A 27514-nucleotide genomic window follows, 5' to 3' on the forward strand; every position below is an offset into this window, starting at 1 on the left:
GTTAATGAATCATTATTTAAGCCCCAAATACAGAGCAGCCTGCTCCTATTGTCTTGGGGAAGTGAGTGCTCATGATCCCCGTGGCCCAGCAGTTAGGAATCTCCTGGGCCGGGGGGAGTTTGGCAGCCAGAGGGGCAGGCGCGGATGGAAAGAGTGAAGCTCTGCTCAGTGACTGGCATGACCCTGGGTTTCTGCAGTTGTGGGTGCGTTTTGACTCCATGGGGATCTGTGCTGGAAAAGCAAGTTGGCTTCACTCCTCATCATGTTTTCCTGTTTTCCCGCAGGGAGTGGGGCCGGCTAGCAGAAACAGCGGGCTGCACAATATCACCTTCAGATATGACAGTAAGTAACTGGCTTGACCTCCAAAGAATGAAGCCCTTTGAGTGATCTAAAGCTTATATAGTCGTGCTTAATCAAGGACGCTGGGGGGCCTGGGGTTAAGGAATTTTCTGAACCTGCTCAGATTTGTCAGCAGAGCTAAAGTGGCTCAGTCTGAATTAAGCCACTCAAGAATTTGGGACAGGTCAAGTGTCCTCTGTAGTGTTTAGAGAAGTTGTGCATGGAGACCTCCCCTGATTTCCTCAGGACATAGTCCTGTCCTTAAGAACAAACACAGCTGTCTGTAGGACCCAGCAGGCAACACATGCACGAAGCTACTCAAGGGCAGGGTGCAGGGCCCAGTGGGACTGTGGCATCCTGGACAGGCATGTTTGGTCGCAAAGCAGCGCTGGCTCTTCTGTTCCAGCTGCTCGTGGCCTTGAGGAATCCCCCCGAGTATAGCCAGACATGATTTCCAAGAGGAGTAGGAGAGCTGCATTTTTCTGTATGAACATTTTTTAAATATTGGCATTTATTTAAAAATTGTCAGAAACATAGAGCGGGCCAAATGAATCTGGGTTCCTGACCAGCCCAGGGGCCTTTGGTTGGCTGTTTCTGACACAGGCCTGGGTTCCAAACCTGGTTCCCCACTTACCAGCTATGAACTGTGGCAGGCGGTGTGACTTCTCCAAACCTCAATTTTCTCATTATAAAACAAAGATTAATTTCTTCCTCAGCATCTTTTTTTTTTTTTTGCATATGAGTGTAGTAGTTTAATGCATGTGAGGTATAAAAGTAAACAGAACAAATCAAGTCATTCCTCAGCAGCATTTTGAGGCTTAAACAGGTAATGCTTAATATCTATTAATATTAGAAGTTATTCCAACTGGAGTTGAAATATAAGCACCCTTTTGGCCCTGTCTCAAGGCTTCCTGGCTGACTTGTTTTCTAAGGGCAAGTTAGGGTGCTTTTTCTGAGTAAGCATACACAACCCCCTGGTGGGCTTCCATGCCCAAGAAAGTAATTCTGTAGAACTGTGAGCATTTTAGCCTTATGAGCCACAACTTGTAAAAATGACAAGAAGGAGGCTGACTCATATTTAGTGACCCCTGACATTTGATTTATCTTTTGGAGAGGGTTACGAGTTCACGTAATAAGTAAGGGGTGTAAGTCACGGGAGGCCTCTGGAATGATCAAAAATAAAGCAGGATTTTCCATGTGGCATATACAATCTAACAATTTTAAGATACAATTATATATGTCAAATTCATGCCTGCAGTGGCTGATGTGGGTACTTTAAGTTAGTCAATGAGGACTTACATATGAAACAGTCATGGCATGTTAGTGGCGTGTATGTGTTCTTGGTAAATGCTGTGATTCTAATGAAGGATTTGCAAGTCCATGATACATAATTCATCTAAGTAAAGACACGTGTAAGAGATCTTTGAGTTAGAAAGTTAGTTTCTAGTTTATGTTTTTGGTCCTGGCAGATCTTGTATATAACATTCAAGAGTTCATGTTTTCTGGTCAGCTGCAAACAAGTATTTGCATCTCTGATTTAATATGGCGATTTGTGAAAGAGGATCTGTACCTGTAAAAAATGTTTCATTGTTTTCTTCATGGGACTGGATATTTGTCCCATGTGCCAATGCCTATCTCTTAATCATTAGTTTCTTCCTAATTCTTCAGCATTTATTTAGAATTTAATTCACAACTCATAATGACCCCTGAGACATCTAAAATTCAGCTGAATTTTGGCAAAATGTCTTTTTTGGGCACAATTTTTTTGTAACCAAAATTCAAAATGTTAGATTTGCTAATAGTCGGATACAAGCTGTGTAAAGTACATTCATTGTTTTCCACCAAGAGAAGTGTTTCTCCTTCCCACAAGGAAGTTGCGGTTATTGATTAGTTGACTGGTTACTAGTTCTGTTTGAAATAGCTAAGAACCAATTACTGAGTTTTCACCAAAAGTATTGAACTACAAAATCTTATTTTTTATTCCTTTGCCATTTCACGTTACAGAGAAAGAAAATATCTTCCGATTAAGTTAAAACTAAATTTCACAGCCCTCTGCCTCCTTTCATGTTGCGTTTCTTGTTTCTTCTTCAGCCTCTGAGGGGGTAATGCCTGAGTAGGTTGTAATACATTTTATTAATTCTTAGACTTTTTATTTGCATAATTTTATTTACAGAAAGCCAGAGAATTCTAATTTTGGCATTAGGAATGAACAAGGAAAAAAATACATGATTTTCTCTTGTTCACGTGTCTTTTCCTAAAGCTGAAGACAAAGATTTCTCTTTCGCTTTAGACCCCAATAAATGAAAATGTTTGAACTCTACAAGCATGATGGGGTCTTGTCCTTTTTTATATCGGGAAACTGGGCTCAGCCAGGAATTTTGCAGGCTGAGCTCTTCTGATTCAGAACTCATTTGAGGAATAGGCTCTGTGCTGAGGATGGTAAGAGCCCTGCTTTGAGAGTGAATTTTCATCAGAAGTAGACTTCAGTTTTATTAATTATGAACATCTTTTCAGAAGAAGTGATATTGAAATGTTGAGGGCTGTTTGTGAAGCAGCTAGGAGAATACCTAATATGGGAAGGCAAGAAAGCAGGACACAAAGTAGTGTGGAGGATCAAGTTTTAAAACAGAAGGGTGTGCCCTGGCTGATGTGGCTCAGTGGATTGAGCTCTGGCTTGTGAACTGAAAGGTTGCTAGTTTGATTCCCAGTCAGGGCACGTGCTGATGTGGCTCAGTGGATTGAGCTCTGGCTTGAGAACTGAAAGGTTGCTAGTTTGATTCCCAGTCAGGGCACGTGCCTGGGTTGTGGGCCAGGTCCCCAGTGGGGGGTGCATGAGAGGCAACCACACATTGATGTTTCTCTCCCTCTTCCTTCCTTCCTCTCTCTCTGAAAGTAAATAAATAAAACATTAAAAAAAAGGGGGGGTCCATTTTAGTGCACATGTGTTGTACTCGAATAAGAAATTTTAAAAGGAGGAGTATTATGTGCACGTGAAAAGGCTTGGAAGGCTACCCATTAGATATTAGCAGTTACTTCTGTGTGGTGAGAGGCTCTGGGTGACTTTCACATTTTCCCAGTGTTCTCTGCTAATTTTTCAATATCCAGTGAATATTTTAGTCATAAAAATGGCAAATGCGTGGCACAGCTTGTGGGGAAGCCTGAGGGGATACAGTAGTCTTGCTGAGCTTAGAAAATACTTCTGAATGCTTCCCCTCAAAGGAAAACACCCTGATTTCAGGGGGGAAACAGGTGGGTTGATGGAATGGCAGACCTTTTGCAGCAGTTACAAAAGAGTTTTCAAGTTCAGTCGTTGAGATGAACAGAGATGGAGCAGTAAGGGTCATGAATGGCAGAAGGGTCTGCCAGGGACGGCTGGTGGTTCTCCCTGCACAACTGGCCATTTCCAGAAATCCCAGCCCAAGTCTGGCTGGAGGCTTCTGGCAGCTCTTTAGGATCTTGCAAGCCTTTGAAGGTATATTTAGCAAAACCAGGTGGCGCAGCTGTTCTCATTGTCATGGCTGCATTGACAGGTGTCAGTGAACCATGTCCTCAGACAAAAATCAAAGAATCAGGGGTTTTATTTTTTCAGCAGTGTGGACTGTGATTTTGGTGGATGTTGTGGATGTCTTTGATGACGTGTGTGGGAGAAAAGTTGTACCTTTGTTGTGCTAGTTAACATTGGAAGATGCTTTGCTTATCACTAAGTCAGTCAGTATCTATTGCAGCTACTAATTGGATTGTTTAACAGTCTTTACTCTCTCCTGAGTTTACATCCTCAATCTATTTCCTTTTCCCCACGCACCTTGCCCTCTAGGTTTCTTCTGAAAACAAGTAAACCCAGGTTATTTAGCCATTGTTTTGTTTCACCTCGCTCTGTAGCACTGAAAACTGATTGAATTGATGTAAATAATTATTGATTTAGGTAAAATGTCATGATAGTAAAAAAGCCCATGCCACATACACACACAGCCCGCCCCGCGTAGGATCCTTCTAACACTGCGCTGGAATTTAACTCGGGGTGGGTGGTGGTGATGGCAGTGCAATGACTACATCTCACTGCAGTGCGATGTGTCTCCCAGTCAGCTTCTGATGTCATATTTGGGCTTTTCAGGCACACAGAGTAGATTTGGTGACCTGCAGACATGCTCTATGTAATTGGAGAAGATGAACTTGTAAATAAAAACTTTTTTCTGAACTTTCTGTTTTTTATTATAAAGACACAAGTTTTTAAAAATGTCTCATTATTCTATGAAAAACTACAGTTTCTAATGTGACTGTTCTTGTTCTCCCAACTCTCTAGACTGTACCACGTACTTGAATCCAGTGGGGAAGCATGTGATTGCTGATGCCCAGAACATCACGATCAGTCAGTATGCTTGCCATGACCAGGTGGCAGTCACCATTCTTTGGTCCCCAGGGGCCCTTGGTAAGTGGTCAAAATGGAATCCACTGTGTTGGCCTGGGTGGGTAGTGCCCAGTGCGAGGGTCCCAAACCTGACGGCCTCCGGGGGCCAGGAAGGCCTTGACACGAGAGTAGCTTTGGTTGGCCTGGGCACAGACATGCTTTCTGCTTTTATGCAACACGTGCTGGGCATGCTCACGGCTTGATGCTGTGCCCTGTGGCTCATCTTTGGTTCCCTTGGCTGTTAGTGAGAAAGATGTGGGCTTGACAGCTAGGAGTGTGTGAGTGATAAATGTCACAGGCTTGCTTGGGCTCTGTGTATCAGCCGCAGTGGGAGGATGGGTGGTCCATCTGAGGACGTGGAGGGTTCAACATTCAGCATTAATGGTTTCTAGCCACACAGAGATGTGCAGGCCCAGCACTGGCACATGTTGTGAGTTTTCAGGAAAATCCAGTTTTCATGAGAAACCATGAAATAAACAATTTTTAAATGTTGGCTCACTCATTGAATTTTTATTTAAACAGTGTGGTCTGAAAAAAAAAACAAACTAAAACAAAGAAACTGGAAAGAGCAAATCCACGTTATCTGGCCAGATTCAGGTTAGGGCCGTGTCTACTTGTCGTCTTTAATGAATCAGTGATGCCCAGGGGAGGATGGGACGGTCGGTGGGACATGCGGTGGCCTGTTTCTTCACATGGGCCTGGGTTTGAACCCAGGGTCACGAGAGACCTTCAGACCTCTCTGGGCCCCAGCTTCCCCGTCTGTAAAGTGCCGATGACTGCCCCTTCTGTATTGCTGCAAGAGTTAGAGACACACAAGGCACATTTTTAGAGAGAGCTCTTTAGAAAAAGCTGTGGCTATTGTTATTATCATCAGAACCTGGTCCTTTGGCATTGCCACTCAGCCTTAGGATAAAAAAAAATCTGGCCAAGGGAAAAGTGAAATAAAGTCTGAATTTTGAAATCCGGATGGGATAAATCTCAGAAGAACCAGATTTCAGGAGCGGCGAGTGCAGAGGGAGGGAGGATGAATCAGCCCTGTGGGCCTGACTCACTTATTTATGTAAATACTGCTGGGTCGGAACCCAATGGGCTTCCAAAAATAACATTATCTTGACATTTAAAGATGCAAACATTCTCTGTGGATAAAAGGGAAGTGGTTGGTCCATGTAAGGCGAAATGCCTAGGGCTGACCTGACAAATTGCAGGCTCCAAGGAAGAGATGTTAGCTGGGGTAGGGAGCCAACCTGTGGAACTATGAGGCAGAAGGTTGCGCTTTACCTGCATGATGACTTGGCGGGGCGTAGGGGAAGGTGGCTGGACAGGTTCTATCAGTTTCTGTGAAGTTCTGTCTAGGAAGCTCCTTGGGAGCCAGAAAAGCATGTGGATTAAGAGTATTCTGGGTTTAAATCCCACCTCTGCCATTTAATTCCTGTGTGACCCTGGGCAAGTCATATAGTGTCTCCACACCTCAGTTTCTTCATGAATAAAATGGGGATGACGATACCTTCTTTCTGTGATTGTTAGGAGGATTCCATGACCTCAGCGATGGGCAGGGGCAAATACGTTCCTTTATGGGAAGCTGCCCTATAGCATTGCTGAACATTATGTAACTACCAGGTGCTAAGAGTATTGTGATAAAGGTGTTACTGTGGTTTAAGATTCACATTTGCTGCCTCTCCCCACCCACTGCCAGACTCGGTGTAGTGGGTTTCCCGGTGGGTCTTTTAAAAATAAGGACTAAAACCACCCACTGCCACCCCAGCTGATGAATTTTTATGTAATTGTAAGATATGGGTCTTTAATCATACTAATCACCTGACTTTTGCTAAAAACAGTAGTTCTGGGGGCAGTAAATGAAAATTTTAAAGTAATAGTAAGAACTTGTTTTGAAAATTGGGGCCGTGGGTGAGGGGCAAAATCTCAAAAGGCAAGTTCTTGTTGTGGGATCTTGTCAGCATGTTCAGCTCTCAAGCTGTCGGTCAGCTGGTCACCCCCACAGAAAACTTCGTGCTTGAAATACAACAGAGTCTCTCCCTATACACTCTCAACTCAGACCCCCTGAAACAGGAAGCCCTACTTGTAGCTCCTTTGCCCTGCCCACCATAAAATATGTGTTCTTCATCAAACAGTTATAGGATTGGAGGATCTACTCAAAAGAGAAAGAGATTTGCCTGGCCTTTGCCATCCATAATTTTCCCACCTGGTTAATTGCATCCTGTGTAATTACTTTGGCCCTGGGAGGGGAAGGGTTGAAAATGTCTCCTTGTCTAGTGTTCAGAAAGAATGCGAAATTGATATCGTGCCAATTGAGGCCGGCTTGGGGGACCTCCAGCTGCAGTCGGACCACTCCAGTCTCCGTGGGATACAGAGCTCCAGCACTGGCTCTTGTGGACATCAGAGCTTAATCCTTTTGAAAGCATCTAGTCCGACGTGCAGTGGGGGAAGCTCAGGTGGCAGGAGGCTGGGCCTGTGCCTTTCAGCAGCACTGTGGGTGTCTCGGGGCCTCTGAGTGCTGTGTGAAGAGCACACACTGGGCAGCTCTTGGGTGTCTGCCTTTCAGGCGTGATTAGAGCAAGAGCTGCTTTGTAAATCACATAGGCATTCTTCTAAACTATTTAATTTCAAGCCTAGTAACCCGTTGGGTGCAGACACACACTTTGTTGGGAATTTTGTACATTGCTCATTGACACGTACCAGCAAAGGTAGGACAGCAAAGATTCCACTGTTAAAGTGGACACAGTGATTTGGGGAGAGCCCCTAGTCAGCACGGGGAATTACCAGTTGGATACATCCTGTTTTTAATGACCTAGAAAGTATGCATTCCACAGCAGACTTTTTATGTTCAATTGTGACTCGAGTCTAAATATTTGAACCCTGATATCACAGAGGCAATGGGCATATGTGAAATGGCTGGCTGGATTAGAGAGTAATTGGTTAGTAATGGTGTGACAGAGAAAATCACCTGGCCTGTACCAGAGGAATGCGGGATATGTGTTTTTCCTTTCCATAAACTCAGATATTCTGGCCAGAGTAAGAATTCCATTAATTCGCCATGTAGGTAGAGAGGATGATAATGTTGGAGGAAGGAAAGTGTGTTCAAAAGTACAGTAGTTAGGTCCACATTTAAAAAATATATATATATATATATTTTGATATATATATATTTTATATATATAGTTGATTACAGTTGTCCCATTTTTTCCTCATTTTTCTCCCTCTGCCTGATACTCCCCTTTCCTCCATCTCTGCCCGCCCCCGGCTTAGTTCATGTCCATGGGTTGTACATATAAGTTCTTTGGCTTCTCCATTTCCTATACTGTTCTTAACCTCCCCTTGTTTATTTTGTTCTTACCAATTTGTACTTTCTCAATCCCTGCACCTTTTCCCCCATTCTATTTCTTCCCCCTTCCAGCTGATAATCCTCCAAATGACCTCCATGTCTGTGATTCTGTTCCTGTTCTAGTTGTTTACTTTGTGTTTTTTTTTTTAGGTTTGGTTGTTGATAGTTGTGAATTTGTTTCCATTTTACTGTTCATAGTTTTGATCTCCTTTTTCTTAGATAAGTTCCTTTAACATTTCATGTAATAATGGCTTGGTGGTGATGAACTCCTTTAGCTTTACCTTGTCTGGGAAGCACCTTATCTGCCCTTCCATTCTAAATGATAGCTTTGCTGGATAGAGTAATCTTGGTTGTAGGTCCTTGCTTTTCATCACTTTGAAAACTTCTTGCCAGTCCCTTTTTCCTGCAAAGTTTGTTTTCAGAAATCAGCTGACAGTCTTATGGGAACTCCTTTGTAGGTAGTTCAGAGTTTTTCTCTTGTTGCTTCTAAGATTCTCTCTTTATCCTTAACCTTTGGCATTTTAATTATAATATGTCCTGGTGTGGTCCTCTTTGGGTCCAACTTTTAGTAAAAGCATTCTGTTTTGCTTAGGCATTGAATTCCTGAAAGGATTTCGGGTAATACTGGAGGAGCTAAAATCAGAGGGACGACAGTGCCAGCAACTGATTCTGAAGGACCCAAAGCAGCTCAACAGTAGCTTCAAAGGGACTGTAAGTCGCAGGCAGGGAATGTGCTCCTGAAGACATGCATTGTTCCAGGGGCTTGAATAGTCTATTCAGTCTGTGAAACTGGAGAAGGGGGGACTTTGGGGTCCGCTCCACCTGCCGAGGTGGGCAAGAATGGCCGGCAACACTGGCAGCCTGCTTCATACTCCCCGAGAAATCCTCCGGCACCTCTCACTGGTAAACACACCTTGGGTTACATGCTGGAACAGCCATCCTGGAAGGTGTTTTGTGCTCTTCGGCTTGTATGTGGGCTCCTACCTACCATCTTCGAAGTTCAGTGTTTACAAGCTCAGGCTTCCTTGCCAAGAAACAGACAACACTGTTGATCTTCATTTCATTGAGAGATCCAGACTTACCTTGGTCCAGAAAATAGACCTGACTTCCTCCTTCCCCGGGACACATCCCCCAGCTCTGGAACTGTGGCTGGGTGACTGGCAGGGAAGAGCGAAGCTCTCTTTGGTAGGTGGAGGGGTGGGTAATTTCTCCATGACGTCACTTGTGTTTTTGTTCCCGTTTAGGGAATGGAATCTCAACCTTTCCTGAATATGAAGTTTGAGACGGATTACTTTGTAAAGATTGTTCCTTTTCCTTCCATTAAAAATGAAAGCAATTATCATCCTTTCTTTTTCAGAACCCGAGGTGAGTACGGCCTTTTTATTCCCAGTTCCTATAGCGAGACTTCTGCTTTTAATTTTCAACAGATATGTGTTTAGGAGTCCACAAAATGCTGGTATGAAACCAGTGGTGAAGAGAAAAGCAACTTTTAGAATTAAGGTTTGGCCCAGGAAGCATTAATCTAACCAGAAACACCCATTCCTAGTCTTGAATACACGTGATGGTTGATTTTTTTAGAGGGTACTGTTAGTCATATAGAAAAACCATTTAATTAAAAAAAATAGGAATAAACCCTTGCTGGGTAGCTCAGTTGGTTAGAGCAGGGTGTCAAACTCATTTTCACCGGAGGCCGCATGGCCTCACAGTTACCTTCAAAGGGCCGAATGTGATTTTAGGACTGTGTACATGTAACTACTCCTTAACTGTTAAGTGAGAGCTCAGTGCTGCTGCTGGGTAGAAACAAGGTGCCAGGCCAGATAAAACAAGGAGGAGGGCTGGATTCGGCCCCCAAGCCTAGTGTTTGCCACCTGTGGGTTAGAGCATTGCCCTGATACACCAAGGTTACGAGTTCAATGCCCAGTCAGGGCACATGTAAGAATCAACCAATGAACGTACCATCAAGCGGAACAACAGGTCAATGTTTTTCTCCCTCCCTGTTAGTCTCTCCCTGCCCCTTCCTTTCTCTAAAATCAACAAATCTAAAACAATAGGAATAAAAAGTATCGGTTGATTTTGGGGTGAAGAGTCGAGCATGAAACGATTGCATCGTTTATGTGTCATCAGAACGGCGGCCTTGGGGAGGGACCACCTGCCACTTCCAGGGTTAGATTAGGACAGTGAAGCAGGGCGCCTGAGATCACTTCTTCCTAAAAACTTACTGTCTCCACTTATTTATTTTGCACCTATGTGCCAGGCCCTGTTCTAAATCTTCCCAAATATTAAGTCAAATTCCCCACATGAACCCTACAAACAACTGGTAATTAGATGCAGAATCACACACAGAGAGGACTTCTGGAGCTGGGATTTGAACCCCAGAAGTCTGTCTCTCCATCCACACTCTCAAGCCACTACCCAGAAGCCATGCTGGGCTCCCTTTTCTGCCTGGCTGTCCCTGTCCGTCCGTTTTGCATGTAGTGTCTCTTTTTGTCTCCCTGAATCACCACGTTAGTGCCCAGACACCCCGCAGGCTTCAGCAGTGCTCGCTTGCCTTCCTGTCTTTCGTGCCAGGGCAAGCCGTCGGTACAACCCAGCATCCCCTCCTGTGTGGTCTGGTTCCTGTTCTCCTCCTCGGAGATATTCTTACTGTCAGCTCCAGCCTTCATCAGTGTTTTCTTCCCCGTGAAGAATTCTTACTCTGGTGGTTTTCTTCTGGTCTGTCTTTCTTACTTTTTTTTCTAAACTGTGGTTGTTTTCTATGCAGCAAAGGTATTTTATAAAAATTGGTCTTATTTTCTTAATTAAATAAGATTCCATGGGGAAAAGACCATTAGCACGTAACAATACCTTTTGGTACCTTACACGTAACAACCAGATAAAGGATTCAAAGCATGCGTTTGTGAAAAGTTTGCCTAAATGAAACCTAGCGTAATTTAAGATTAATTTTTCCCATCAGAATCAGTCAGTGTGTCTATCTGGATGTGAGGCAGAGGCAGGAGATGGGTTTATCACTATTTCAGTGCAGTGGCCTTGAGTCTGCCTGCTGTTTTCTTGAAATTGTACGGGCATTTCCCAGAGGTTTCTCCTGGGTTAGCAACATGGCATATTGAACCAGCTGTTTGGCCTTTCTCATTGAGTTTTTATGGCACTGCAATCATGTTTCAAAGCTACTAGCACTGGTGCTACTTAGATGCCTGATGTCATTTTTAGATTCCATCAAAAGGACTTTACATTAGAATGCTAGTGAAGGTTAAAGTAAACTTGATCTAGCCCTGGCTGGTGCGGCTCAGTTGGTTGGGCATCGTCCTGCAGACTGAAAGTCATGGGTTCAGTTTCCAGTCAGCGCACAAGCCTGGGTTATGAGTCTGGTCCCCAGTCATGAATGTTTCTCTCTCACATCAAGTGTTTCTCTCTCTTTCTCCCTCCCTTCTCCTCTCTCTAGAATCACCAAAAAGGAAAAAAAATGGAGATGATAATGGCACTAACTTAAAAAAAATAATCCTGAGACAGTTAACAGTCTCTTGTGCCTAAACACCTCCACGGTGGGACAGGGGCCAGCAGCTTCCGTCACAGCTGAAACAGCATCCATGTGGCACTAGTATGGACAGGGTCCTGCCACTCTTGGCCACCAGCCTTGAAACTGAATAATGCTTGACAAGCTTTTAAAACCTGGGTGACTTTGTAGTCTTTTTTTGGCATACAATGAACTGCATTAATATTTTATATTGCACAATTTAAGTCTTCATAAGATACAGTTGCGCTATACTGGAAATCATTGTTGAATTGATGTATTTTGTATTCTCCTCAGCTATACTCAGTGCCAGATATTTATATTTTACTGAATTGTTGGACAAGAAAAATGTCAAACTGTCCTATAACCAAAAATATACACCTTTCTTAATAGCCTGTGACCTGTTGTTGCAGCCGGACAACCTGGCCTGTAAACCCTGTAAGTATAGCTGTTCTTGTCTCAAAGCGTTGCCACCCCCGTGGTGTTGGCTGGCCTCAGGTGCTCACTGCGGGCGCTTTGTCCTCCCAGTCTGGAAGCCCCGAAACCTGAACGTCACCCAGCACGGTCTGGACATGCAGGTGTCCTTCGACCACGCACCGCACTCCTTTGGCTTCCGCTTCTTCTATCTTCACTACAAGCTCAAGCACGAGGGACCCTTCAAGCGGAAGACTTGTAAACAGGTTAGTTGTACATAAAGAAACACTACATGTTTTAAAGTGATCCCTGCACCCCTAGAATTTGGATGGTTCGATTTGAGCGTTAGGTGTTGTTGACTCTCAGCAGTCAGTAGGTATTCCAGAATATTCTTTGGTTTGTCTCAGGCCACCTTGCCATCATCCCTCACTCCCCAGTTATTTACAACCCATCTATCCTGGTGGTAATGTAGCCCAGTAAAAATATTATCAGAGGACCAAAATAATGAAGTATCTCTAGTTTGTTCTTTTATCTTTAAACATTAATCAGGTGCTCACTGTGTGCCAGTCACCAAGCTTTATGCTCATTGAATCCTTACAACCCTATGAAACAGAGGCTGCTGTCATTCCCACTTTACAGATGGGGGAACCCGAGGCTCAGGGAGGTCACCTGGTTTGCTCAAGGTCACAGAGTAAGTGGAAAAACTACGTGGAGGAGCCATGTCACTAGCATTTCAGTGGCTACTGATTTTACACATAGGCCAACTTAAGTAGAAACTCAATAACCAAGTTCTTAAACTGGGGGCAGTCAAAGGGAGTGGGAAACCCATTTTTTTTTTAGCTTTTTAATTTTTTTAAAAAAATTTTTTGAAGTTTTTTTAATTGCATTTTTTCCATCACCATTTAGTCCCTTATACCCCACTTCTTCACGCCATTGCGCTCCCCCACCCCCAGACACCACACTGTTGTCCACGGAAGTTCCCAGTACTCTTAGATAGCCCCCTGGGAACACCAAGAGAGTTTTTAGTGGGGGCAGAAGACCCCAGCATCTTCCTGGGCGTGCTCCTGTGTGTGTTGAGTTTTGCTTTCCTGCTGGCTCTCACCTATTCATTGACCTTTGACCTTCTGCTCAAGTTAAAATTACAGCACATAAACACAAACAGGTAATTTCTTTCCTCACCCTTTCAGTAAGTAAAGGGTAGTCTAACTACATAATTTCGAATCAAATATTCCTGCTAAGGGTACCACCAGCTATACATACAATATGAAAGGGGTCCCAGACTCTCCTGGGCCTTTTACCAAAGTGGAGTCCAGATAAGGGGGCAGAGAAACACAGGTGCTTTCTGACCTGACTGATGCCTCTGAAAACGTGTGTGAGACTGGTGGCACCTCCCCTTCAGTTCCAGGGAGGAAGGGGTCCTGACAACCTTCACGCAAGATGCGAGTTTTAAGAATATTATTTCTTTGCAGGAACAAAATACAGAGACAACCACCTGTCTCCTTCAAAATGTATCTCCTGGGGATTATATAATTGAGGTATGTATAAATTAAGAAAGCTCGGTTATTAATTCTACAGAATGAGTCCAGTTCATTTAGAAATCCAACTGTTTATACTAAAATTTCGAGCCATTGAAGGAGTGCACCATTATATTTTTACGGGGACCTTAACATCCTTTAGAAAAGTTTATATAAAATTCATACTTGATTTTTTCATTAAATATTTCACATACTTTTATGTAACCATACAATCCACATAACCGTGATTTTAAATTCTATATAGTATTCTTTCTTCCTTACAAAGGTATATTTTTAAAACTTTACCTTCTAAAAAGTCTTGTTTTAGTAATAAAACAGCAAAGCAAAAGTTATGCCCATTGCGTCTGCCTATATCTCTCTAGGTTTCTCCCTGACATTCTTCTGTATAAATTTATATGAGTCCCAAGTTCCACTTAAAGGAGCATGTAAATTATATACTTTTTCTTTTCTTTTTGTAGATTTCTTTACCAATATCAAAAATACTACAAAAACAGGAGTAAAAGAAAAATAGAAACATTAAAATTTTGCCCATAGCCTTCCCATTCAAAGACGAACAACATGTCTTAAAATTTTGGTCTCCTGGCCTCTTGCATGACTCTGTAACCATATGTGGTTTTGAACAGACACGCCCTCTTAAAGCATTAATGAAGGTCCAATATAAGTAGTGGTAAGATGCCATTATAATTGAAAATTATTGGAACATGGTCCTCACTAGCTGATTTCATCAATGAATAAGCAACCTTTTGATTCAGGAAGAAGTCGAGACTTCAGAGTTGGTAAAGCAGAGATGTGTCTGACCATCACTGGATAGTCTCACCTCGTACATGATCACGGACAGCAGCCCTCCTTTCCCTCACCCCATCCTCCTTCCTGCTGCCCCAGATGACAAAAGAATGAAACCTATTGAGATGCTATCATTTAAAAAAATAATATAGCACCCTCTGTTTTGCAGCTGGTGGATGACTTTAATACAACAAGGAAAGTGATGCATTATACCTTAAAGCCAGGTAAGAATTTTTCTGTTTAAAATATTGGCTCTGGACTATAGTACACCAAGGTATCAGTACCTAAAGGTTTATAAAAACAAAACACAACAAAACTTGAGCTCCTCTCTCAAAGGATGTTCAATTAAATCTGACTCCCTAACGTGGATGCCTGGAAGATCAAAGCCAGTGTGGTGTGTTGCTGGAACTAAATAAATAGTCAATTGTCCTTGGAAGAAAAGTAGTGGTGGGAGGGGGAGGTTTCCTTAGGCAAAATTCTCACTCAGAGGTATTTACAGTTAGCAGACTAACTGTGGAATTGTTTCTTCAAAATGAATCCTTTTAAAATTACTAAACCAGTACTAGACAAAGGTGGTCAAGGGGTCCTAGAACCTGTTAGGGCTTATTTTGAAAAAGGAAAAAAATCTCTTTGAAGCTGCTGTGCTGTTTAAGTTTAAAAGCCTTCCCTTGAAATTTCCCAGTGCATTCCCCGTGGGCTGGGCCCATCAGAGCGGTTGCCATCACTGTGCCTCTGGTCGTCATATCTGCATTCGCAACACTCTTCACTGTGATGTGCCGTAAGAAGCAACAAGGTATGTGTGTGGTGTGTCTCTCGCCTGGGGATAGGACCAAAGTGCTTGGTCCCTCCAGGTGGGCGTCTGGGAAGCTACATAGCTCCTTAGTCAGTTACCTGACTACAGTACTTTCTAGAATTAAAATGTTTGACTTTTAACCTCAGGAGCCACTAAAAGGACAGGCATACCTCTGTTCCCAAACTTGAGATAGTAAATTCAAGAGCATCAAGGAAGTCTAAAGGTATGAGTAAGGATATAAGATAGGGCTCGATCGCTTATAAAAGTCAAGTGTCAGGAGAGAACATTCTGGGGAGTTGGAAATGTTCTGTATCTTGATCCAAGTGGCAATCACAAAGGTGTAGACTTAGATAAGAAGTTAAGCCCTGGGTGGTTTGGCTCAGTGGATTGAACACCAACCTGTGAACCAAAGGGTCGCTGGTTTGATTCTCAGCCAGAGCACATGCCTGGGTTTGCAGGCCAGGTCCCCAGTCGGGGGCACATGAGAGGCAACTACACACTGATGTTTCTCTCCCTCTCTTTTTCCCTCCCTTCCCCCCTCTCTAAAAATAAATAAATAAATAAATAAATAAATTCTTTAAAAAACTTCTTATTAAAAAATAAAAATGGAGATGTACTCTTAAGATTTGTGCATTTTATTCTTCTAAGTTATACTTCAATTTTAAAAAGTGTCTTTTTTAAAAAGGTGTACTCTGCCAGTGCTGATTTGACCAGTAGGTGCACTTGGTTTTAAGAGTTGGTTTGGGGTGCCCTTTGTTGATAGTGTGGTCCCTAAAGTGTTCTTGGTTTGCTCAAGGTCGACTGTAGGTGATGAACAAATTTTGGCCATCTGTTACTCCACTCAATAAATCAGCTTCCCCGTTCCCACTGGTGAGCCAAGCAGGGCTGGTGGAGTTGGGGAATTGGGAATACTCTGAGTGGTCATGCCACCTTTTGTTTCTTGAAGATAACAGTTCCACCGTCACAGGAAACAGGACAGAGTGTTGCTCATAGCTATCAATCCTATCTTCTTTTCCAATTTAGAAAATATATATTCACATTTAGATGAAGAGAGTTCTGAGTCCTCCACCTACACTACAGCACGCCCCAGAGAGAGGCTCCAGCCACGGCCAAAGGTCTTCCTCTGCTATTCCAGTAAAGATGGCCAGAATCACATGAATGTCGTCCAGTGTTTTGCCTACTTCCTCCAGGACTTCTGCGGTTGTGAGGTAAAGAATCTAAAGTCTTTTACCTTTTGTGGGTCACATGCTCTGCACCCTCTCTGGCCGTCTGATCCCTGCCTCCAGGCCTCATTTGGTGGCACCTGATCTCCAGCCGTTCCTGGCTTCCAAATGGGGTGGGGCTCAGGCTTGCACTCTTCTTTCAGTCTACCCTACCCATCACCAAATCTAAATGTTTTCTAATACTCAGTTCTAACTCTGACACTGCCCTGCTCAGAAGCCTTGAGCTGCGCTTACCTGGCAGGAAGTAATGGAGGTTGGGGCGGGGAGAAGCAAAGCCGCCCTGGAAGCATGTAGTGGGGGTGGGAAGAGGTGGTCACTTGACATATCCCAGTGAGCATCAAAGAGATAATGGCAAGTAAAGTAGGTTTGACAGATCTATGGGGGAATTTTGCAAAGAAGGGAAAATAATACACCATGGTTTCATACCTGTTCTTTTGAGTTAAGCTATTCATATATAGATTATTTATAATGTTATAGTGCTAATGTTAGAGTGAAGTCTGAAGTTATCACGGAGGGCACATTGTTTTTTACAAATGCAAGAATAGTACCCTAATTGTGTTAGGTTATTTGTGCCTGCTGGTGGGTAACTCTCAATCTTTCCATGTGGTGAGGCTGCCCTCTAGTGTCAAAATGTATTTACAAGGCTGGCTCGGTTTCCCAATGTAGGAAGGTAGAGAGGGAGGTTGGCAGATCAACCCATGTGCTGAAAAACAATGGCAAACTTGAGCAGGTGCCACACACTGTCTTCAGACACAGACAACCTCATTTATGTGCGTAATACTGTAGAAAAATTTGAAACTAGAAAAAGATGAGTAAAAGTGGCCTGAAACCTCAACCTCAATAAAAGGGGAACCATGGTTAATATTTGGTTTATGTCCTTCCAGTCTTTTTCTGCATGGATGAACTCATATGTAAAGTTTGCATTTTGGGTGGCTTGGACTTATTTTTTCTGTCTCTTTAATAACTTTTTACACAATTAGCAGTTTCGCATAAACTGCAGTTTTAAATAGCCACATGATCCATGATGTTATTTCAAATTGTTAAACATTGGTAGTTCATTTTTACCTCCTTTCTGATGATTTTCCAAAGATAAATGCCTGAAATGGAATTGCTAAATCAAAGATAGGGACATTTTTTAAATGCTTGGTATATAACCCCAGTTAGTTTTTAGAATGTATGTTTGGAAGAATTAGGGCAAGTGGAAGACAATGCAGGATTATCTTTAGCAGGTGGATAGATGTTTGGGGTTTCTTCTCTCTGGTAACACCTTAGAGCACAAGAGGAAGACAAAGTCATTTCAGATCCCCTTACCCCTTAACAGACTATGGCTGCTGTGTTTGGGCATAGCCACTGGGAATTCTGAACTACAGAAGGGAAGAGAAAGGTACAGTTACAAAGAAATGACTTTAACAGAATCAGGTGAAAATGGTCTGGGGAGATGAAACCCTCTGAGGGAGCCTGGTTTTCTTCCTCTGCCTCCAAACGCCCTGCCAGACTTCCCTCAGGCTTTTAAAGACTTTATATAGACCGCTGTTAAGTCATGGTGGAAGATGCTGGTCAACCCCAAGTGAGTTAACCAGAATGGCCGTGTTCCTGCAATTCACTGCCCTCTTCTCCAGCCACTGGCCAACTGGTAATCAGCATGGCTTTGAGAGTCGCCAGGGAGGTCCTCTTGTCACACTCTCTGGATGTGAGCCATGCAACACTGTGAGCGACTCTGGCAACCAGACCTGGATCCCATTTCTCAGCCCCCTTTGGGTGCCTCATCCACATTCCTCCATCATCGCCTTCCAGGTTTCTCTCCAGGACCTGTCCTCCATGTGGGCAGCCTCACTCATCAGGCGGACCAACTCCAGTGCCTCTGTTTTCATGCTCTGCACCACACTCTAAACTCTTTGAGGAGGTCACATGTATTATGTGACTTAGGCAGGTTGCTAGAAGCTTCATGCTTCTGTCTTTTTGCTTGCAGGAGTGTCAATGATCTCACATTATGCTAAATTGAGGATGTGCTACAGAGGGTCTGGTGTGTGACTCATCTGTGGAGTGTTAGCTGTTCCTTGGGGCTGAGTAACCTTGGATCGGCACATAGCAGTGCTAATAATGATTAAGGGAGAGATGGTGTGCCCTTCTTGTAACATTTCCTTTCTTATTCGAGGCTCCAGGCTATATGTGAGTGTGGGTCCTCTTCTCTTTCCAGGTGGCTCTGGACCTATGGGAAGACTTTAGCCTCTGCAGAGAAGGGCAGAGAGAGTGGGTCATCCAGAAGATCCATGAGTCCCAGTTTATCATCGTGGTCTGTTCCAAAGGCATGAAATACTTTGTGGACAAGAAGAACTACAAGCACAAAGCAGGTGGCCGAGGCTCCGGGAAAGGGGAGCTCTTCCTGGTGGCCGTGTCAGCCATTGCAGAAAAGCTCCGCCAGGCCAAACAGAGCTCATCGGCCGCGCTCAACAAGTTCATTGCCGTCTACTTTGATTATTCATGCGAGGGAGATGTTCCTGGCGTCCTAGACCTGAGCACCAAGTACAAGCTCATGGACAACCTTCCCCAGCTCTGTTCCCATCTGCACTCGCGAGACCTCAGCCGCCTGGAGCCCGGGCAGCACCCGGGACACGTCAGCAGGAGGAACTACTTCCGGAGTAAGTCCGGCAGGTCCCTGTACGTCGCCATTTGCAACATGCACCAGTTTATTGACGAGGAGCCAGACTGGTTTGAGAAGCAGTTCGTTCCCTTCCACCCTCCCCCGCTGCGCTACCAGGAGCCAGTCCTGGAGAAGTTTGACTCTGGGTTGGCTCTAAATGATGTCCTGTGCAAAGCAGGGCCTGAGAGTGACTTCTGTCTCAAGGCCGAGGTGCCCGTCCCCGGGTCGCCGGCCGACTTGCACTCGGAGGGTCAGCATCTGGGCCTGGACGAAGCGGAGGTCGGGCCCAGCGCCGGCGGCAGCTCGGTCCTGCAGCCCCTGCTGCATGCAGTGAAAGCTGCCAGCACCTCCGGCATGCCTCGGGACTCGGGCATCTACGACTCCTCTGTGCCCTCCTCCGAGCTGTCACTGCCCCTGATGGAAGGGCTCTCAGCGGACCAAACAGAAACGTCCTCGCTGACGGAGAGTGTGTCGTCGTCCTCAGGCCTGGGTAAGGCGCTGGGGAGCCCAGGGTGCCGGTGGGTTGGTTCCAATGCAGGCCGCAGCATTTGTTCATAATTCGGAAATCTGCGAAAAGTGTTTTTCTAATTTGGGTCTGCTAGATAAGTTTGCTCTTCTGAAAACTTATCTGGCACTGAAACCTGATGGGAAGTAACACAACTGCCTTAATAACCTCACTTTATCCCAGGTAATGGGAATGTTCACATATGTGAGCTGATGCTAAATTACTGTGAGCATTCCAGTCCCATGTTGTGTAATACGTGCATTATATCACCTTACTAATCTCCCCAAACATCTGAAGACCAAGATGCGGTGGGCCTCAATGAGGTTCTGTGGACCCGGATCTTTCCTGGGATTTGCAGTGTTCACTCTTCCCCAAACCTCCCAATGCCCTTAAAGCCACACCTGCTGAGCCTGAGGTTCAGGGATGCAGTAGTCTCTCCATCACAGCTTCACAGCTTAGCACCGGCTCCAGGTAGAGCCCTGTAGGAGGACCCATTCCCCAGGGAGCCTCTGTAGGATGCCCGTGTCTGGCTGTTCCTTACTGTGCCTGTGACTAGTTGCAGTCATGCATGCAAACCCTTGACTCTCAGCTAAGGAACTCGGACCTCTCAGCAGCATGCAAGTGCTCCATCTTGAGCTGATTAGGATGCTTGCCTCATTTGTGTAAAACCTGTAATCCAAACCCAGATTCTACCATGTCTGGCCTGAGTGCCCAGCCCAGTGAGGTACAATGACATGTGGCTCTGCCTTCTCTTCTTTCCTTAGGTGAGGAGGACCCTCCTGCCCTTCCATCCAAGCTCCTCACCTCTGGGGTGTATAAAGCAGATCCTGGTTGCTACAGCTACACTGGTGAACTCTACACGGCCGCCCCTTTGTAATGAAACTGAAGAGTCTAAGCATTGCCACTTTAGCTGCCACCTCTCTCTGGTTCCCCAGCTCATCTCTCTGGTTGGGTAGCCAACTTGGAGCTGAGGTCTCCTACATGGATGTTTGGAGTGAAATTCATGCCAGTACTTGTTCTCCTTGACCCTACTCTCTAACATATCTTGGCAAAGTCTCAGATTTTCTAAAACCATATGAACCTCTGAAAGGCATGTCCATAAGATCTGACAGCAGCTTGCCATATTAGGTCAGACCTTGGAATAGAGCCAGTACTGGGAGGTAGGGAGGAAACATGTAAAGAGGGACAGGAAAATATCTGCACTGATCGTTCAGACTTAATTTATCTCTGCAGACTTTGCCTCTTCACTTTTGGCTGCTTTGATTTGAAATGCTTTGTAGAAAAAGCACTTTTAATGCTATTAAAACCATAGAAATCAAGTGTCAGTCTATTGGAATCCATGTCAGTATAGATGATATTACTGTCCATTTTTGGTGTGGCACTTATGATGCCATGGATGTGAACAAAGGTGTAGAAGATGACTGAATATATAATCGCCTTTCATAAAGTGAGTCTTTATATATTAGTGGGTAACATGCTGGCTGAGAGGGGGCAGCTGCAGGGCCAGGATGACCATCTACACCACTTTTTCTGAGATGGGTTGGTCAACATGCAGTGGCACCAGGGCTCAGCACCCAGGACCTCCTCCTGGTCTGAGTAGGTACCATGCGAGGGCCAGATCTGGCTGCCAAGCTTTCCTGGGCTACATTTACTGTACTGTATCTCAAATGTTGGTGTCTGAAATTTTATTTTTAAGAGACTGATACATGACTGGGCTGTAGTACCGGAAGATGCAGTTCATGTGTCTTTTGGCTTCTGGTCTAAAGCTGTGTCCAGAATATTTGGGGTTGGAATCCACTGAAATACGCAGTGTGTGGAGGTGGTGGCCATTTGATCTGCTGAACTGCTTTTGACTAATGACAAGCCTCTTTTTAAGAAGGTGAAAAGGAGGGGAATGTCCCAAAGACGAATGTGCTCTTCGAATATTGTCTAAAGAGGACATGGAACCTGAAATCAGTAAATTCTTCAATCGTAAAGTATTACCCTCACCACCCAGCCTGTGACTCCTGTTTCACTTTGTGTTTATATTGTACTTACCCAGTGAAAGATTTGTCTCTTGTGCTCTGTCCTACCAAGAACAGCTATTCAGAGTTTAGGAAAGAATTTTCTATAGGAAGAAAATGTAAATGTTCTGTTTTTATGAATGGCTTCTCTACAGAATTTCTGTTTTCGAAGGGGAAACAGTTTCCTTCTCCCCATGCCCTTCTGGGGATGTGAGCATCCTTTTCCACCTTTTTCATAGGAGTTGTTGGCTTTGGCACCCTCTTTTTTCAGCACACACACCAGGGACCGTGGTTTTGACTCCAGCAATCTTAAAGGGGACACCAAGAAATATCCCGAGGAGGAGTGGGAGGTAGGAAGAAGCACGATTTCTCTTTCCAAGCACATGGTTGGCAGGCAGGGGAAGGAAGGCTTAGAACCCTCCTGGAAAGAAGAGGTTCATGTGCATTTTAATGCAAATGTCGTATATCCTGCTCTGTAAAGGCAGCTGGCAGTTTCTTGGGAGAAGAACGTGATCGTCTGTTCTCTGGCATCAAGTTTCCTGCAGCTGCTCTGAGGGAGAAACAAGTGAGCAGCAGAACTGTGTGCCCCAGAAAACCAGACATCTTGTTGGACAAGAGACATTCCATGTTGTCACCATGGAATATAGGACTAGCAAAGATCTCCGGTCCACATGTGACTGTCTTGCCGTTCCACCCTTGGCATGCATTCTGTGAAGGAGGTTGGTCAGTTCAATCTTGGCCAACATACGAAAATTCACTTTGAAACATTATGAGAGAGATTTCTTATTAAGGCTAAATGGTGCGTGCCCCAAAGGAATGAGTAAGAGCCACTTTTAGGATAGATGTTCAGCTTCACCTGTGAAAGGAGGCATCTCTGAGAACGCAGCCCCAGTGACAGCATCGCGGACTGGGGGGGGGGGGATCTGCTGGGCTTCATGGGCAGATTGCTAAATGGATTCACTTATGAAAGTGAAAGGGAAAAAAGGTGCTAGTCCAAAACTCAGCTAGTGTTTTATTTTGGATTTAGGGTTTTTATATTTACTTTGAAATGCTAATGTTTGTGATGGTCAACAAAATGAAACTGATATACCAAGCAATGAAACCACAGTGTGAATGCCTAACTCAGAGTAAGTTGAGAAGTCCAACTTCCGGTTTTGTGCCTTACAAGTTTCTCTTTTTTTCACCCTCCCCATCTCATGCTGGGAATGGAAATAATTGCCTTACAGGCAAAGAATCTGTTTAAACAGAGCTCCATTTTTTGACTCATACATTGTTCCAGATAGTGGAAATGATAAGCTGGAATTAAGATCAAGGTTCTGTAAGTCACAGGCTTTTAAACAATGGGGAAACAAGAAATAGACTATAGGGATGATCTAAATGAGTTTCTGATTTTGAGAGTCAAAGGCTTGTATAGCTTAAGTTAGATGGTGTCCTCTGGACAGGAGAACAAGTGTAAATCCAAGGTTCCAGGTAACCAAGAAGCCTGAAGGTACGCAGTGTGTTGAAGGTAGGAGGCTGGTTGTTTATCTCAACTGATCGGTACCCTACAGAAAGGACTTAGCATTTGACAGAGTTAGCTTTTCCAGGAGAGTGATCAGGGAGGTAAAAAGCCCAGGTCAAGGTGTACTCTTTCAGAGGTCAACTACAAGCAACGGCTACCACCTGGATGGTCCCAGCACTGCCACACAGTGGGCAGAAGATACTCCAGAGAGCCAAATCCTGGGCCTTTGAGCCACACTGATCTCTAGAAAGAATCAGAAGTCATTCAGGTCTAAGCCCTGGTGGGAGACCCAGCCAGGTAATAGTTTAGGGTTGGCCAAAAAGTCCAGAAAAAAATTAGTGTTTTTTTCTGTACGATAACTCTAGTAGTGCTTAGTTGTCTTTAACTTTATTTGAAACTATTTTGTTAGATTGTATCGTGACATTGTCATATCAGCATGCATTTAAAAAAATCAAAATTGGTGAATTTTTATGCAGCCATTTTAATATTGAAGATGGAAGAAAATATGCAACATTTTTGGCATATTATGCTTTATCATTTCAAGAAAGGTTAAAACGCAACTGAAATGCAAAAAAAAAAAAAAGATTTCTGTGGTTTATGGAGAAGGTGCTGTGACTGACCAAACATGTCAAAAGAGGTTTGTGAAATTTCTTGGTTCTACTGACATTGTGGTCAAACAATTATTTGCTGTGGGTCTGTCTTATGCGTTGGAAGATGTTTAACGGCACCCCTGGCCTTTACCCACTAGAACCCAATAGCGGGAGGCAGCTAGCTGACATTCTCAAAATATCCAAATCAATAAAGTTATTGGTGGAAATGAAAAACGTATCTTTTATTTTATGGAAAAAAATCATACAGACATTTTGGCCAACCCAGTATTTTGGGACAAAAATGAGATGGACTCATAAAGTGATGAGACAAGAGTTTTCTGTTGACATATTAGCAATAACTAAAGACAGTCCCAGATCAGAAGTTAAAAAAATACCTTTAGCAACAATGATATTATTGGAATCAATGTGTGGTAACCTAAGTTCATGAATATTTGTCAAAGTTTACTGTTACTACTTTATAGCCACAACTTTTTTGTTGTTGTAGTTGTTAAATAAAAAAACAACCTCTAGTCTCAGGTTCCCTGACTTAAGTGTAAGTAAATAGAAAATGTGGGATTATTTGATTTTTTTCAGACCCCTGCACCAGGATTGAGCATCTTTTTTTAAAAAAAGGGGGGGGGTTGATTTTTTTGGAGAAGAAATAACATACCCTCCTCACCCTGGTGTCTGCAACTGCTTGAATGAATATTAATTTGACTCTCTTAGAGATAGGAATTATTCTTCATATCTTTATTGGAGAGAAGTGGGCAATGCCAATGTGAAGGTTATTAGACTTTTACATTGTTAGAACTGCTACCCTTATTTAACAGATGGTATGCCTTCGGGGGCACTAGCATTGCAGGACAGTTGTAAAGATAAATAAGGTTTAATTTTAGATGGCAGTGACATGTCCTCTTAGCAATGGGGATACTGTGAGGCATGGTGGGGACCCTGGCAAACTGAAATGCTCCTCTCTACCTTCAGGGGGTATTTATTCATGCCAGTTGTGGCCACCATGGTTGCCTGATCTTCCCATACATATTCAAGAGAAGCTGAGAAGCTGCATTTTTATATGAAAAAATCCAATTTGCATTTAGTGTAGTATTGGCATTCGGACCCAGCAGAGCACACGGACAGACCTGATTTGGCCCACTAGCAGCCAGTTTGTTACCCACCTTCGCTTTACAAGATTTGAAATTAAAGGCTTGTGTGATAATTAGAGCTGTCTGGTACCACCAGAAAACGCTCTTGTGAAACACAGTCAGTAGCTGGATTGTTTCTTTCCCTCATTGCTTCCCCAAAGAAATCTCATATGACTGTGGATGTATTTGAAATATTTTGATTACTGCTTTATATGTCATGGTGTCTTGAAAGAAAGGCAAGCTAGTTGTTAATTTTAAAATCAGATTTATGTTCTTCCTATTTAAAAATAGGACACTTGGAACAATTTCCCTTAAATTCTACAACCTGAAGGACTTTATTTATCATTTTAGCTCAGTTTTTTAGCTTAATCAGTTTTTTAGGTGGTGTGCGATTCTGAGCTTAGGCCAAGAGTTTGGGAAGCATTGGCATGGTGGGGAGTAGGGCAAGGAATGAGTGTCCACTAGAGCCAGGTATTTGCATTGTCTTCCACTTTAAATGATCTGCGAATTGACTCTGTTTTGGAAGTGTGAAATCACATACAGAGAAAAGCTTTTCCTGGTATTGAGATACCAGTTAGGAGCCATTACTGGGGTATGGGGTCATGCTTGCGATATTACCTCCTTCTCAGGCTCAGAGTGAAAATAAACAAAAGGAAGTCTGACCGTAAGCCAATAGCTTTGATTTTGATTTCAGAGTTTTGGGGGTGGGAGAAAGTTAGGGTTACCTAGCAGGCTCCCTCCCCCTGATGACAGGCAGGGCTGCGCCTGAAGTATTTCAGACATACGGCTGTAGATGGGATTCTGGATTTTCAGCAGAAGAGATTCTGTAACCTATCCTGCTGATCAGATAGTTCTTTGTATGTCTTCCTTATAGAAATTCAAACCAGCCTTCTTTTGTTCAGCGTGCAGTGGAAAAAGAACAGCTGGTCACCTTTCCTGTATTTGAAAACTACAGTGAAGTCATTCCCCTGGTGTTTTTATTTCAGTGATAAATAATCCCACCTATTTATGCCATTCTTCATAGCTCTTATTTTCTAAGGGTTTAGTAATTTTCAATGCTATTCTTTTTCTCAGCTTTGCACTCAGTTTAGTTGCCCAAATAGAATCTGGTGCCTTACTCACATTGGTGCTTTATGTAGGCCAGGCTCAGAATGGGGATTACAGGGAAATTCTTATGTGCCAGCTTCTCCTATTACTTAAAAATATAATGTCACTTTTAAAAAAATATCACCTCGATTCATTTTTGAGGAGTGTTTCATTGCCACATTTTTTTTCTTGGCAATAGTACTCCTTATATATGGGATTTTCCTTGCCTCTTGTGGTCACACACTTGGTACTCATTCCTAATGTGTTTCATGTAATTCTTGTGCTGCTTCAAGATACTCTTCAAGATGAGCTCTTACCTTCTGGGTGGCAGCTATCCCTACCTCCCAATTTTGGATTCTGTTTTTACATATCTCTAACATCTCCTTTAATTCATGAGTCACAATATTATTCAATGGTGCAGACTTCAGATTGACCACTGGTGAGCTAGACAATAGTTATGAAGGGCTAATTTGCAAAGAGGTCAAGTGAAGACCTGTTGGGAATTTTGATCCGTTGTCTTCTCTCCTGGTCTTTGGTTCCTCTCCAAAATGCAGCTGTGACCAGGAGCTTTTTTATGTTCTAAAAGGCTGCAGCCATGGCTCTGAACTCACCCAGTCCTGTGAGTCTGGAAAAGCAAACATACAACCAGAAGTCCAACAAAAGTAAATCTTTGTGACTGGTTTATGTCATATAAAACTTCAGTAGAGAAGATTTAAAGAAGCAATCTTTTGTTTCATATATGAGGTAGGCAAAGCTGACTGCTTCATTCATTACACACAAAAAACTTACCACTGGGTAATACTAATGTGTAAACATTTGTTCTTTTTTTTTTTAAGGTTTTATTTGTCTTGAAAAAAGCATAGTGAGTGTGGACAGAGAAAAAACTTTTGTAAAAACCAAATGTGTTCACTTAGTAGGTAACTTCTATTTTCACTGTTAGTTTTGTTTTCTTTCCTACTACAGAAGCTCCCTGTTAGTGCATTCCAGGGGCAAAGCCTGTGGAGCACGGTAGTTACTGCCATTGTCCTTGTTTCATCACTAAGTGTGTCCTTTGTGGTGGAATAGTGAGCACTGACAGACTGTAGCAGTGTGCTGTATTTCTACATTGGGAACAGTGTCTCTTTTGATTTGTACATAATTCTGAATAGGTGACGGTAGATCACAGCTGACATTTGCAAAATGATGTTTTTGTACCTTTAGAATTTCTGCATCAAATAAAGTGTTTTGTTTTAAGAGTGTGGTGGTTTATTATTCTGGATTATTTTTTACAATTTCCTGAATAGCTGTGATTCCTAGCACAGTTTTCTGAGGATTCTCCCTCTGAGAAGGGTGGTGATTATCCAGGATGAGGAGGTTTAAAGTAAGAGAAAAGGAACCCGTTGCTCTTGACCATTTACCTCACCCTCCAGTGGGCAAGTGCCTATTGCCTCTATAGTGTCTGGAGCAGGAACAGGAATACTTAAGAATAAACTCACCCTGGCCGAGTGGCTCAGTTGGAGCATCATCCCATACACCATAGGTTGTAGATTTGATCCCTAGTCAGGGAACATACCTAGGTTGTGAATTTGATCACCAGTCAGGGCACATAATTGGAGGCAACTGATTAATGTCTGTCTGTCTACATCTGTCTCTCTCTCTCTATGTGCTCCCCACCCCCCACACTGTCTCTCTAAAATCAACAAACATATCCTTGGGTGAGGATGTTT

The 27514-nt window shown here is 43.4% G+C and overlaps 1 protein-coding gene across 1 annotated transcript in view; it reads left to right on the forward strand.

The window, feature by feature from the left end:
• The window catches only part of IL17RD (interleukin 17 receptor D), a 66392-nt gene extending 39351 nt beyond the window's left edge, over positions 1–27041 (forward strand). The window contains exons 2-13 of the mRNA XM_037132114.2: positions 285–342; positions 4640–4765; positions 8677–8795; positions 9329–9449; positions 11986–12030; positions 12121–12272; positions 13476–13541; positions 14494–14548; positions 15007–15117; positions 16141–16325; positions 18538–19471; positions 20251–27041. Coding sequence (XP_036988009.2) covers positions 285–342; positions 4640–4765; positions 8677–8795; positions 9329–9449; positions 11986–12030; positions 12121–12272; positions 13476–13541; positions 14494–14548; positions 15007–15117; positions 16141–16325; positions 18538–19471; positions 20251–20363 — 2085 coding nt within the window. The 3' untranslated portion in view covers positions 20364–27041. The remainder of the gene's footprint in view (positions 1–284; positions 343–4639; positions 4766–8676; positions 8796–9328; positions 9450–11985; positions 12031–12120; positions 12273–13475; positions 13542–14493; positions 14549–15006; positions 15118–16140; positions 16326–18537; positions 19472–20250) is intronic.
• The last annotated feature ends 473 nt before the right edge of the window (positions 27042–27514 follow it).

The sequence above is a fragment of the Artibeus jamaicensis genome, unplaced genomic scaffold, assembly GCF_021234435.1.
Source record: "Artibeus jamaicensis isolate MK-2021 breed Jamaican fruit bat unplaced genomic scaffold, CSHL_Jam_final contig_519, whole genome shotgun sequence".
Taxonomy (NCBI): Eukaryota; Metazoa; Chordata; class Mammalia; order Chiroptera; family Phyllostomidae; genus Artibeus; species Artibeus jamaicensis.